Genomic DNA, 12595 nt, shown 5'->3' on the forward strand with positions numbered 1-12595 from the left:
CGGATGCAGAATCAAGCATGAGCTGCTGTAGACCTGTGGTATACAGAAGTACCAAGAACAGGGACATTTAATAATTTACAAGGAAGACTTTATTGTAACCGACTTTCAACATCACCTCGATAAGGACAAAAAACTATGTGTAAGACCATAATTAATTAGAATAAATACATATTAAGTGCAAAATAATTTGTGATATTTTATTGTAGTCAGTATCAGAACATCTATACTGAAGAAACTGGCCATGCAAAGACAATCACAACCAAACTCAAGCACCATGAAACACATGAAGAAAACTCTTTTAAAGAGTCACATTTACTAGCTGAAATCTTAACTTTAAATTCAGTGCCACTCAGTCTAAAAATAATTCTCTAACTCTGAATCTCACATTCAAAAGACAGTATATTGACTACAGCAGGACAACAGTTATTTTCAGTGCAATGCAGATAACACTGTAACACTGTACTGTATTCATTCATCAGTGCATAATAAGCTTTATGGCTCAAACATCAAATATCTGGACAATGAATATCAACAGTGTTCTCTGAGTATAATGCATCACAAGTGAGGCCATTCAGTATAACAACTTCATGAAAATGCAGAATGAAATCTTCATTTATTTACATTTCGTGCACAATTATTAGGCATGTTGTATTTTTGAGGATTCATTTTACTGTTGAACAAATACAGTGCTCTCGGTCAATCCAAAATGTTAATAAACCTCAAATCTGAATATTTAAGACAGTAAAAGTGAGTTTTTGGCTTTCTTAGGAGAATATTAATTTGTGCACAATTTATGGGCAGCTATTACTGTGCAGAATTATTATGCAACTAAATGAAAAACGAAAATTTTCGCATCTCACTTGTTTATTTTCATGTTAAAGTGAGAGTAACAAACAACTCATTTACAAATAAGCGTTTCTGACATTTCCAAAAAAGAATTCAGTGACCTTTATAGCCACCCTTCTTTAAATAACAGTCATAAGCCTTCCATCCAATCGGAGCTCTGTGCCTGTTACTGATCCAGCCACGGGCCCGTCCATCTGATCCGTCAAGAGTCACTCTCATCTCATCATTCCATTAAACCTTTGAAAAATCTGTCTTCAGATATTTCTTGGCACAGTCTTGACGTTTCAACTTATGTGTCTTGTTTAATGGTGGTCGGATTTCAGCCTTCCTTACCTTGGCCATGTCTCTGAGCACTGAACACCTTGTACTTCTGGACACCCCAGGTAGCTTGCAGTTCTGGAATATGACGGCACTGGAGGATAATGGGTTCCTGGTATCTTCACGTTTGATTCTTCTTAAATCTTTAGCAGTTAATTTGCGTCTTTTTTTTCTCAACACGTTTCTTGCGACCTGATTGACTATTTGCAACAAAACGTTTGGTGGTTCGGTGATCATGCCGCAATAGCTTAGTAATTTTCAAGATTGCTGCATCCCTCTGAAAGGCTTTTTATAATTTTTGACCTTTCAGAGTCAAAGGAAAAGAACCTGCCTAATAATTATGCACACCTTGATATAGGGTGTTGATCTCTTTAGGCCACACCCTCCCTCATTACACAAATACACATCACCTGATATGCTTAAATCCAATAAGCATTCAAGTTTATACAGCTTAGAGTTGGAAAATATGCATAAAAACGATGATATGGTCAAAATACTCACTTGCCTAATAATTTTGCACACAGTGTAGATTATTTTTTAATGTGACTGTAACATGAACTTGGTACATCTGTTACACTGTAGTGCCTAAACAATGCTCTGTTATTCCTGTTTGCAATGTAACATTCACCATTAATGGTTTAGTTTAATTTAATAGGTACGCTGTTCAGACACTACAACCAAATTCTGCGTACCATAATCACAGAATTAGTTATGTGCATAGCTGTAGAATCGATTATATGGTTATCTGACTGATTATTGATCAAGCTTTGTTTTTTTTATTTGTCATTCCAGACTATGGTATTTCTCCGTATAAGAAGCCTGCCTGCTTGTTGGGTCAAGATGATCGACGGTAGGTGATGTGCAAGTGCTGCATCAGTGGCTGGTTGTCTGTTGCCATGGAAACTGTCTGCTCCAGCCTCCCATCTGGTCGGAGCTGAAACACTCTGGAAATCTGAACGATGGAAAAGAGCAGGCGAGGTCACTGGCACTTAGCAAAGATGTTATGTTTATTCATCAAAATAATTTCAAGAGAAAGGTTCTGTTGATGTTTTGTGGGTAGAAATATGACACGGATTTGATCGTAGTGAATAAACGAAGTAGTTAGTACTGACGATTGGTGCACGATATGATGCAGGATCAGAGAATCACAGTTTTACCTGCTGTACATGTGGCTCCTTGGCAAAAGAAATTCTGGCCAGAGAGTGGGTCTGCAGGTTCAGCTGCTGCCCTGTCAGCTCCCCCTCCTCAACCTCCACCAGACCTGCACAAGACACCCACTTTAGTCTGGACTCAACACTTGTGTCTGTTTGTTTGTTTGTGGAGATGATAAAGTAAGTTAGCAATTAAAAAAAAAAGCGTCCTTTTCAGTCGTTATGCACACTGTGGCAACTTAGTCTTTAAATGTACATCTTATATCACTTTTAAAACAATATAAATCAATTATGAGATTGATTTCCTAAAATGCACGACTAACGACAGCAAAAGAGAGACAGAACACGCGTAAAGAGGTGTCTGACACTACCATCCTGTATAAGTCTGTAAAGCAGCAGTAAAGTGGATGCTTTGCTTCCACTAAACTGCAAAATATTCCAGAAATTCAATGACAAGTGGGGACTTAGGTTACATCCAGTGACACAATCTGTGACTACCTGAGTTTTGTGCGATGATAAAGGCCACTCTGTTGGTTCCTGGCTGCACTCGAATGAAGCCACATTCCCTATGCAGAGGCTTTTTAGACTCTGCATGGAAGGCATTGAACCTGTAAACACAATGTGAGCGAGGAATCAGCTAAGGATTTTTATCATTGTTATTATCATCACTTACTTACTTACACTGTTTCCACTGTGTCTTGTACTGTGTCTTTAATGAGCTAATTCAGCACTAATGGCAGAGCTGGTAACAAACACCACAAACACGTTTATCTCTAGTAAAGAAAACCCATCTACTTCTCAAACTTAAATCCCTTTAAACTACATGAGAGAAGCTTAGGTGCCTTGTCTGAAAATGTCTAAGCAAGGATCCACCCCCTAAAAAATGTATCTCACTTTGTATATATTAAAAAAGTTTTGACTGCCAACTTTTTAAAGAGCACCACTCCCTGAAGCTGTTGCTGATCTCCACTGGTTTCATTTCTCACCTTGCTACAGTGACCTACTGGTTTACTCAAAAGCTGTGACAGCAGGGTTGGGTGTGGTTACAAAAGTGCAACAAAGTTCAGCTCTGACAACACCTCTTGTTAATTGACTCCATAAAGTCTGACTGCTCACGTGTTAACCTACATGAAGTTGATGACTGGTTGTCCCATGTGGCTGAAGTACAGTGTCTCTATGTAGCGGAAAGGGTTTATGGTGGGAAAGCAGCCCTCCCCAGGCTCGTCCGACTCCCAGGTACCCAGAAGCCAGTCTAAAGGGAGGACTGCTGGGTTCAACTCTGCTGCTGAAAACGCAAACACACACAGTTTATGTTGCATTATCACAAAACCACGGAAAGAAAATGAATCATAGGAGGTTGTGGTAGGTGATACCACAAATTTGGTCTTGTCTCAGTGCCAAATAATACCAAGGAATATATTCCAGCACATTAATTCATATAATTTGGTAAACAGATATAAAATCATGTGAGGTATGTGGTATAATAATAACCTAAAACTAACGCAGTCTAATACAACAGTCTTGCATTAACTCCTCCGTCAGGTTATAAGGTTTAGTTTGTGATGAAACTGTTGAGAGATGCTGATTCAACCGTATGGTTTTGGGTGCTGTTGAATGGCATGTACTATACTGAGGTGTTTCTATTATTTTGTCCACCTCATTTATTTCAACAGAAATACCTTTCTGTATAATGGAATACAGTCCAACAACACCACTACATCCTCCAGATAATCGAAGTTGAATCATCAACTCTAAAACTGAAGGCAGATTTATATCAGGACAGTTTTGCATTAGATTTAGCTGGGTGTACCTAATAAAGTGCCAACTGCGAATATTTTTGCGGCTGCAAGGAAAAGGCCTGAAACTGCGAGTCTCTTACTTAACAGTAGGTGGTGGTAATGATGCGGCGTGGTCTCAATTTGACAGAAACCAGAAGAAGAAGATAATCTATTAAAGCATAAAGGAAGGTGACCGACTTTTACCATACATAATAAATTATACCGTTATTAAAAAAACGTTGCATTTACCACAGCCACATTTCGACGGTCACAAAGATGGAGACTCCTTCACTGACATGCAAAGATCACAGCGTGGAAACAGCTCGGTCTGACCGGTGGCCGCTGCTATTTTAATCTCACTGAAGCTAAAGTTAGCTACATTCGTCTTCAAACAAGGTGAACGTAAACGCACCACGGTTTGTGTGAATATCACGGTGAGCTTCTGTTGGGTGTAAAAAGGGCTACAGACAGAATTGGTGACACATTTTACGTTTTCACTTTGATAATTTTCAATAAATTATTCAGTTAAAAGCTACTGTTTATATAACGCTATCGTAAGCGTGTGGTCCACCACATTGAAGCTTGTGATAGTTCAAACAAATCATTATTAACCTAACAGTTTCAATATTTCTCCGTCTCAATTTAAAATTGAACACATAACTTACCTGTGTGACTTACAGGACACGCCATTGGAAATTTAAACTGCAGTCGAGCAAATATAAATGCATACAATGAGAAGAAGTACAAAATTAAATGCCACTAAATTAGTCGACTGCGACAGTATTCATCTAGTGTGACCTGACGTACACTTAAGAAGAAACGCCGTGGGGAATCATGGGAAATGTAGTTAAGACAGTTAAGCACGAGCTAACCTTTAATAAATATAACTGGCGTTAACATTTATTGACTTCTGCAGCTATGTCTTAAATAATGTCTTACTTTTCACACATTGAGGCAGGAGACTTGTTTGATAAAATAAAGCACACTTTATTGACATCTTTCAGAGCACTCAGCATGGGCAATGTGACAACATCTGCTTTTTTAATTTCAAAACTAGCCTACTTATACAATTAAGGCGTATGGCCCGTGTTTTATAAAATCTCTGCAGTGAAAAGCACATATACATTCCTTTGATGTATGCACTGATCCAGGTGTCCTGCCTGTGGGGACTCTGAAATGTTTTTTTTTTTTTTTTTTTTTTTTTTAAATCCCTAATGAATGGTCATGGGAATCTGGCCTCTTAAGCCTTGCTCTTTTTGCAGTTCTTGAGAGCGTCTGCCAGGGCGTGCAGTGCCATATCAGCATTAGTCTTCTCACAGTTGTATCCCATCAATCCAATCCTCATCACCTAATGAAAAGAGCAGTAGAGGGCACAGTACATCAGAGTCCACAGTGACTCAGCAGCATGATTCAGAAAGCTGTAAAAACACCAGACTGATGACGTCGCTCCTGTTAGGACTGTTTGAATTAATTTAAATGGAATTGGAATATTTTCATGTGAAAATCAATCTCACGTACCAGGAGATGTGTTCATAAAACATTAATCTGAGCACGATATCTGGGTTTGTTGTGTTAGTACACTTACTGTCTAAAACATCATCTTACTGCTGCTAAGACACAGAGAATGATGCTTCTATCCAGATTAGCTACCATCAGCTGAAGACCATGACTGCAATGTTTAGATATGAATTTGTTTACTGTTCAGGGATGAAATACCAGCAACAACTCACCATGCCAATGGAAGGTCCCAGGCCACCGGTCATCTCCATCTGGTGGTGTTTCATGATGTAGACCAACAACTCCCTCCAGTTGTAGCCGTCAGGGATGGTAATGGTGGTGACGGAGGGAAGCCTCAAATCCTGCAGGACGTCACATTATCAGAGAAAAGCTTGTGGTCACAACAGGGCAACACCAATGAGGGATGCTGACACAATAATGTTGGTTAGTTGTCTTACAATGCAAAAGCTTCACATTTCTTAAGGGCTGCACACTCCAATATTTATCATTTTTATGCATTACCTTATCCAATATATATTTCTTTCTTGGCTCAATATATTTGTTTAAATTGTTTTTAATTAATTCCTTTATTAGTCTTAAATTCTCAGGTATTCCGTTCTAGTTTTGTATGGCACCAGAATATTGTTTTGCAGTATGTCTTCCTCACCCTTTCATGAACAAAGAGTTTGAGGCCCAGGTCTTCCAGTCCTCTGTACAGATAGGCTGCCACCTCCTTGTGTTTCTTCCAGGACTCCTCCAGCCCCTAGAGGGAGACAAAGGTCGATGCTGTTCAGTTACAACCAGACAGATTAAAAAGTGAGGGGAGGTGGCAGTGGAAGGTGAGTGCAAGTTCTAATTTGTTTGGTAAATGTTTCAGGTGGTGAAAAGTACCATCATCCCTGTTTCAAAACAAAGACTGTGAGGTCCTGATATCAAGAAAGCTTTTTTTCTTCTTTTTTTTTTATAAGACTGAATGATTTCTGAATGAATTAATTATAAAATAGCCTACAACCTCAACATAGAAAATGATTCTAGAAAATGTCATTTTTCTTTCAGCAAAGTAACGACAGAAAGTGGTCGATTGTCCATTTACCTTCTCAGCAAGAATGGCCAGACTCTCTCTCAGAGCGAAGAATCCAGACACTGGACCAGTGTGGTGGTATCTAAAACCCAGAGCAGAGACTTGAGTAAATAAATATCATACTAAACATTGGTGTTATAGACTGATATGAACCTTTCTAAGCACAATGACTCACAGCTTTTTCAAACTTAAAATTTAATTTAAAATGAATTCCAGTTAAAGTGGGTATGAGAAGAATAAGGATGCAATGGCTCTTGAGCTTGTAATCAATTGACTGTAGTTGACTTACGCTCTGGCTGGGTTGCCATCGCAACCCCAGTAGTTGGACAAATGTGTCATGTCAAAGAGGTAGGATACTGGTTTTGTTTTCCTGTTAAACATCTTGTGGCTGTGAGGGGGGGGGGGGACAAAGAAATTGTGGTGTTGCTTTAATCACTTTTTTCGTTCTCAGATGTGACAATTTAGGACCTACATATATATTGAAACATGCATGCAGGTACACACACCACAGAGTCCCTCCTTACCATGCTCTGTCATTAAAAGAGATGGGGGCTGTGCCAGGAGGCGCATTCAGAGCTTTCTGAGAACCAGTGTACAGGATGTCAATATCTGGGAGCAGAAGAGGCAGATCATGTCACGTGCAAGTGCAAAGTCGCAGGCAGGTGAATTTAATCTTTCATCATTTCCTTACTTTGCTTGTCCATAAAAATGGGTGCTGCTCCAAGCGAAGCAACAGTGTCGACCAAGAAGAGGCAGTCATGTCTGCGAGAGGTAGACGGCAGTGAAATGAATGACATTATGATTTGTAATTACATGTAACCGTTTGTTTTATGCTGAGACCGACACAGAATGATGAGCCTCACTTTCTGCAGATGTCTCCAATACCATCGACTGGGTGACAGAGGCCAGCAGAGGACTCTCCATGTGTGAGGAAAAACAGGACAGGCTTGTGTTTTGCTATGGCCTACAGACAGGAGTAAGAATAAAGTTTAATAACATGTAATACAATGTGTGTTCTAGTCAATGTTTATGTTTGATTTTGTTTTTTAGTCATAGCTCAGCCCATAGACTGCATAAAGTGAAGAAGCAGTCTGCTTCAGGGATATTGTGCCGACCTGTTCAATTTCCTTATTAGTGAAATATCCTCCAGGTGATTTTACCATTCTATGTACATTGGCACCTAAAGATAAAAGAACATTGATCATTAAATACTGAATAGATAGATAGAGAGATAGATAGATAGATAGATAGATGTTGAAGTGTTTCTATTCTCTTTTGAGACCCAGTGAATGCGTGCGTAAAGCCATGCGTAAGGACGCACCCATTCTCTCTGCAATTTCTGCAACGCGCTCTCCCCAGATTCCGTTGATGGCGATGAGCACGCTCTCTCCGGGCTCCACCGTGTTGAACACCGCACACTCCATAGCCGCGTGTCCGGAGCCACTCATAGCTATAGTCATGTTGTTCTCTGTCTGAAAGGCGTACTGGATCCCTCTCTTAATGTCATTCATGATCTAAGACACACAAGAAGAAAACATGAAAAAGACTTATAATTTTATTACTTATTCTGACAAGTTAAGTTTTAGTTTAACTTGTCAGATATGGTCACGAGGTACTGAGTGATTTTACTGTGTGTATAAATAGTTGCCTGAGCACAGTTACGCACAACTATTGATCTTTGATCACATGGTCTGTTTACAATTAGGCCTAAATTGGAAAAAGTAGAAAATATGTTGTATTGGATTATTGTGGTATAACTGTTAACATGAATAATTGGTGGATCACAACAAACCTTTAAGGTTTAAGTTAACCATTAAGTTAAATGTAATATTTTACTAAGAGTGATAATTCTGTATTCCGAGTTTTACGTATAGTCACAAGAGACAAAATGGACGTGTATCTCCAAATTGTACTCAAGGTCAGTATTTGAGTAGTTACTTTCACCATAAAATAATTTGAATGTATAATTCACCTCTGTTTATTAGAGTCTGAGTTTCAAACTTACCTCGTACATTTCTGGGTGCAGGTGACCAATTATTGGCTTGCCCCCTGCAGCTAAGATACGTGGAGGAACGTTTGAGGGTCCCGGTCCGAACAGGTAGCGCAGTGGAGCTTCAAGCGGCCGGAGCATGCATGCCGGTGGCGGGATGGTGACGGAGGACATGGAGCGGTCCAGGCGCTGTAGCAGGGGCGCGCTCCTCGCGGCCAGCGGACTGTCGAGGGCCGCTGCTGCCTGCTGGGCGAGCAGCGCGCTCCGGCTGAACAAAGCCCGCTGCATCACGGCTGGTGTCTTGGTCCCTGAGATGCCTGCACCGACTGAGATCACCACCGACGGACAAGAAGACTGAATCTGACTGTGAGTTTTGGGTCAAGGTTTAAAACAAACAGGTCTTTGACCTCATGGTCGCGGGGCGGTGTGCGTCACTTGACTCAGGGTTGGCAATAATGGGAACAATGGCATATCAAGTCAGAATAGTGAATGAAAAATTACAAAAGAAAACTGTTTTATGTTGTAGATTTTTTTTTTGTTAACCTCAAGGTTAAAAACATTTTAAACTTTGAATATAAGAAAATAGTTGAAAAGCCTCTGAACATGTGGTTAATAAGGCCTTTGTGGACTGTACACTATAGAAATCCTGGTGAATTTTATTATTCCACCAACACAGTATCCACGCTTTAATTGTTTATGTGACATGCAAGCGCTTTTAACCTTTTCCAATCCAATATTTGAATTTGTAAACATGTGTGTTCTGGGAAAAGAGCCAACAGTGCATGTTTTGTCACAGTGTAGATCCACTAGGACTGGTTTTTGTGACTAATTTCTGGTCTAGATCCACAGCACCTGCACATTGCAGCTTGCAACCGGTTCAGGTTAGTTTGCAGGTGGTTTGTTGATTTTTGTCTGGCCACTCCACTCACTTCAGCATTGGGTTTGTAAAGAGGAGTCTCCTCTCAGAGAACCAATCTGCTCTCTCTGAGAGGAGGGGGGGGGGGCAAATATACAGCCACAAACACACCAATACACACACTTGTACCAGTGCACACATCAATACACACTCCTGGAAACAGTCCAGTTTCATTGTATAGCACCACTTTAAAGTAGTTCTCCTTGTAAAATAAGATTTAAAAAACATTAGACACATTGGTCATATTAGATTTTATTCTGCTCTATGCTATGATTGTTTAGTAAGTGATGGTGAACTACTGGCTCAAAGTTGTTTCTCCACACAGGATAGGTGGGTAGAAGAAAAAAAATATTTAACATAATTTATCTAGAAATACAGATTTTATTCTGTTCACACCAGACATCAGACCCCTCTGTGTCTGACATAAGCAATTTCCATTGGGTTTTGTAGGATTTATTTTAACATGGCCACTACAGTGTTGATTAAGTGGCTCCTCAGTGTGGTCAGAAACACACTTTGACTGCAGACCGTGTTGTCAACCTCTAACCACCTATGCGCGATCAGATCGTATCATGTCCTCATCTTGTTTTGGCTGCTTCACACCTGTCTTCTAGGCCGCTTCGCTGAGGCTTCGTCACTTATTAATTTAAGTGTCAAGTGTGTGCAAGGCTCTCAGGAATTCTGCACCGTTATTGTGGCTCAGCAAATGTCTCATTAGCAGAATTCCTGTACACTGATATTTCCTGATGTTTCATGCTCATTTTCAAACAGACCACACTTTAACACTATCTAGTTAAAGTGTGCACACAGGACTTTGAAAACATATCATGTATATATCAATTATTAGATATCATTGGAATGCTTTTTTTTTTTTTTTTTTAGGGATGTTAAAACTTGAAAGCAGACCCAACTCCACTCTCCAAACCGTTCAGGTCAAACATCTACATTCAGATTTTACAGTAATGTTAGAGAAAAATCCTGATGAAATGGGGATTTTGCTGTACTTTATAAATATCCTCACAATCACACCAGGACACAAAATTTTGAAAGCTGAAAAATCAGATTTGTTATTTAACTGTTCATCAGTAAATTAGTTTTCTTTCATCTGTTATGTCACAGCAGGATCAGCAGAAGGTGCCCCTCTCTCAGTCTGGACTGGTCAATAATTACACCACTGGTAAATAAATGGGACTCTGTGTTACCGTCTCACTGGACTTTGCTCTGGACTGAAAACTCAAAATCTACCAAAACAGAGTAAAGGAGGAGGTGCCTGGAGGAGACTGACGAAAGGAGAGGCAGGCATACATACACATCTGTCCACAGGGGGCGTCATAAATCTGTCAATAGTGCTGCTATCCATGTTCAATGATGCATTATTGCATTATTTGGAGTTTCTCATACTAATTAGTTATCAAGTAGTAACCCTTCCACATGATGGCACTGCAGTGTAGACACTGTATACATGGAATAAGATGTTGATTTATGATGATTCTTGTCAAAACAAGACAAAATTAATAGTTTTTTTTCAAATAAACACCCACTTTCCCAGGTTGAAACTGGAACGTGGTTCTTTATTTGAGAGCGTTATCAGTGTCACAAAGTGGAGTCAGTCAGGAAAATGTCATGTAACATTATGTTACATATTTAGAAGAAATTGATGTGTCAAAACCTTAGAGCTTGAACTTGAATGGTCACATACAATGTCTGTGTAGAGGTTTCAAAGTGTAAGAAAAGTAGATCATCTATAATTCCCCGACAAGATCTTGAGGTGAGGTTGATTGGTCAGCCTTAAAGCTTATTTCTTGTTTTGCAATATCCAGCAAATATCCGTCTGGACAGTGAATGAGTTTTACTGGATAACTAAATCTCAACCACAAAGTCTTTTATTTACTTGTCAGTTGTGTGCTTCTGTACCTTTTGTTTGCTCACTTCAGAAAGGAAACTGCAGCCAATATTATCTGTATGTTGTACGGTGACTGTCTCCAGTGGTCGAAGACGAACTCAGATCTTTGACCTAGGGAAAAGTACTAACACTGCTCTGCAGGAATACTCCATGACAAGTAAAAGCCCTGCAAAGAAAGTGTTACTAAGTATAATCAGGAAAATGCACTTAAAGTATTGAAGCATAGTTGATGCAGAGTACTTTTTTAAAATGGATTAATCTGCTGATTATTTTCTCAATTAATTGATTGTTTGGTAAAAGAGATTATGATGGACTTGGAGAGTTTATGAGACAATGGGCTCCCACCCCTCCTATATAGGATCTCCAGACTAAAAGATACACAAGCCATTCTGTGTCTCTTTTGTTTTGTGTCTCTTTGTTGTTTCCTGTCTATTCTTGCTCACTTTGTGTCATGTCATGCTAATTTTGCGTCGCTTTTTACTCGCTTTGCATCTCTTCGAGGTCATTTTGTGTCTCTTCATGAGACATTTTCGTGTGAGCAGTCTCTTTGAGACAATTTTGATCCTCTTTTAGTTGTTTTTAATGTCTATTTTCAATTACTTTGTGTCCCTTTGAGACAATTTTGATCCTCTTTTAGTTGTTTTTAATGTCTATTTTCAATTACTTTGTGTCTCTTTGCCGGCCTTTTTGGTGGATTTGTGTCTTTTTGCATGTCTTTCTGGTGTTATGACTCTTTGTGGTCATTTTGTGTCAAGTCGTACGATATTTTTACCCGTGTTATGTCTCTGCGTCTTCTGGCTGTTTTCATGCTCTGCACTTGTTTTGCATCTCTTTTAGTTGTGTTGTGTTTCATTTAGCTTGTCTTGCATCTCTCTGCGGTCATTTTATGCCAGGTCATACTCATTTTGTGTGTTTTGTGCCCATTTTTTTTTTTTTTACTCATTTTGTGTTTCTTTGTAGTTGTTTGATTGACTATCCAACAAAAATGTTAACAGTCACTTTACTCAAAACTCTGGTCTAGGGGCCCCCTGACTCCTATAGGGCCCCTGGGCCTGTTCCTTGTGGTCCCCCCATGGTTATCTCCATCCTTACTCCTCTCCCTCTCCTCCTCTGCC

The 12595-nt window shown here is 39.6% G+C and overlaps 2 protein-coding genes across 2 annotated transcripts; both read right to left on the reverse strand.

The window, feature by feature from the left end:
• Positions 1 to 183: 183 nt before the first annotated feature.
• thap4 (THAP domain containing 4) lies at positions 184 to 4897 on the reverse strand. The gene is made up of 5 exons (XM_023405530.2): positions 4759 to 4897; positions 3444 to 3600; positions 2814 to 2923; positions 2322 to 2425; positions 184 to 2116 (listed from the first exon to the last, which is right to left on the reverse strand). Exons 1-5 carry the CDS (start codon positions 4781 to 4783, stop codon positions 2000 to 2002), a joined length of 513 nt encoding a protein of 170 aa, XP_023261298.1. The 5' UTR covers positions 4784 to 4897; the 3' UTR covers positions 184 to 1999.
• Positions 4898 to 5056: 159 nt separating this feature from the next.
• agxtb (alanine--glyoxylate and serine--pyruvate aminotransferase b) lies at positions 5057 to 9031 on the reverse strand. Its single transcript, XM_023405391.2, has 11 exons — positions 8677 to 9031; positions 7993 to 8185; positions 7787 to 7851; positions 7535 to 7635; positions 7363 to 7433; positions 7196 to 7280; positions 6961 to 7059; positions 6684 to 6753; positions 6258 to 6353; positions 5824 to 5952; positions 5057 to 5441 (listed from the first exon to the last, which is right to left on the reverse strand). Exons 1-11 carry the CDS (start codon positions 8947 to 8949, stop codon positions 5334 to 5336), a joined length of 1290 nt encoding a protein of 429 aa, XP_023261159.1. The 5' UTR covers positions 8950 to 9031; the 3' UTR covers positions 5057 to 5333.
• Between the last annotated feature and the right edge of the window lie 3564 nt (positions 9032 to 12595).

This window comes from Seriola lalandi, unplaced genomic scaffold (assembly GCF_002814215.2).
Source record: "Seriola lalandi dorsalis isolate HSWRI2012SDOR001 ecotype SW California unplaced genomic scaffold, Sedor1 jcf7180002054277, whole genome shotgun sequence".
Classification (NCBI taxonomy): Eukaryota; Metazoa; Chordata; class Actinopteri; order Carangiformes; family Carangidae; genus Seriola; species Seriola lalandi.

Bases quoted from the DNA above. Each gene is read 5' to 3' on its own strand.
- thap4 (XM_023405530.2), bottom strand. From the start codon at position 4,783: ATGGCGTGTCCTGTAAGTCACACAG. The intron at 3,601-4,758 runs GTAAGTTATGTG...TTGCGTTTTCAG, and splicing joins GTGTCCTGTAAGTCACACAG to CAGCAGAGTTGAACCCAGCA. The intron at 2,924-3,443 runs GTAGGTTAACAC...TTGTGTTTACAG, and splicing joins CAACCAGTCATCAACTTCAT to GTTCAATGCCTTCCATGCAG.
- agxtb (XM_023405391.2), bottom strand. From the start codon at position 8,949: ATGCAGCGGGCTTTGTTCAGCCGGAGCGCGCTGCTCGCCCAGCAGGCA. The intron at 7,281-7,362 runs GTAAGGAAATGA...TTCTGCTCCCAG, and splicing joins CATTTTTATGGACAAGCAAA to ATATTGACATCCTGTACACT. The intron at 5,442-5,823 runs GTGAGTTGTTGC...TCTTTTCATTAG, and splicing joins TGGGACCTTCCATTGGCATG to GTGATGAGGATTGGATTGAT.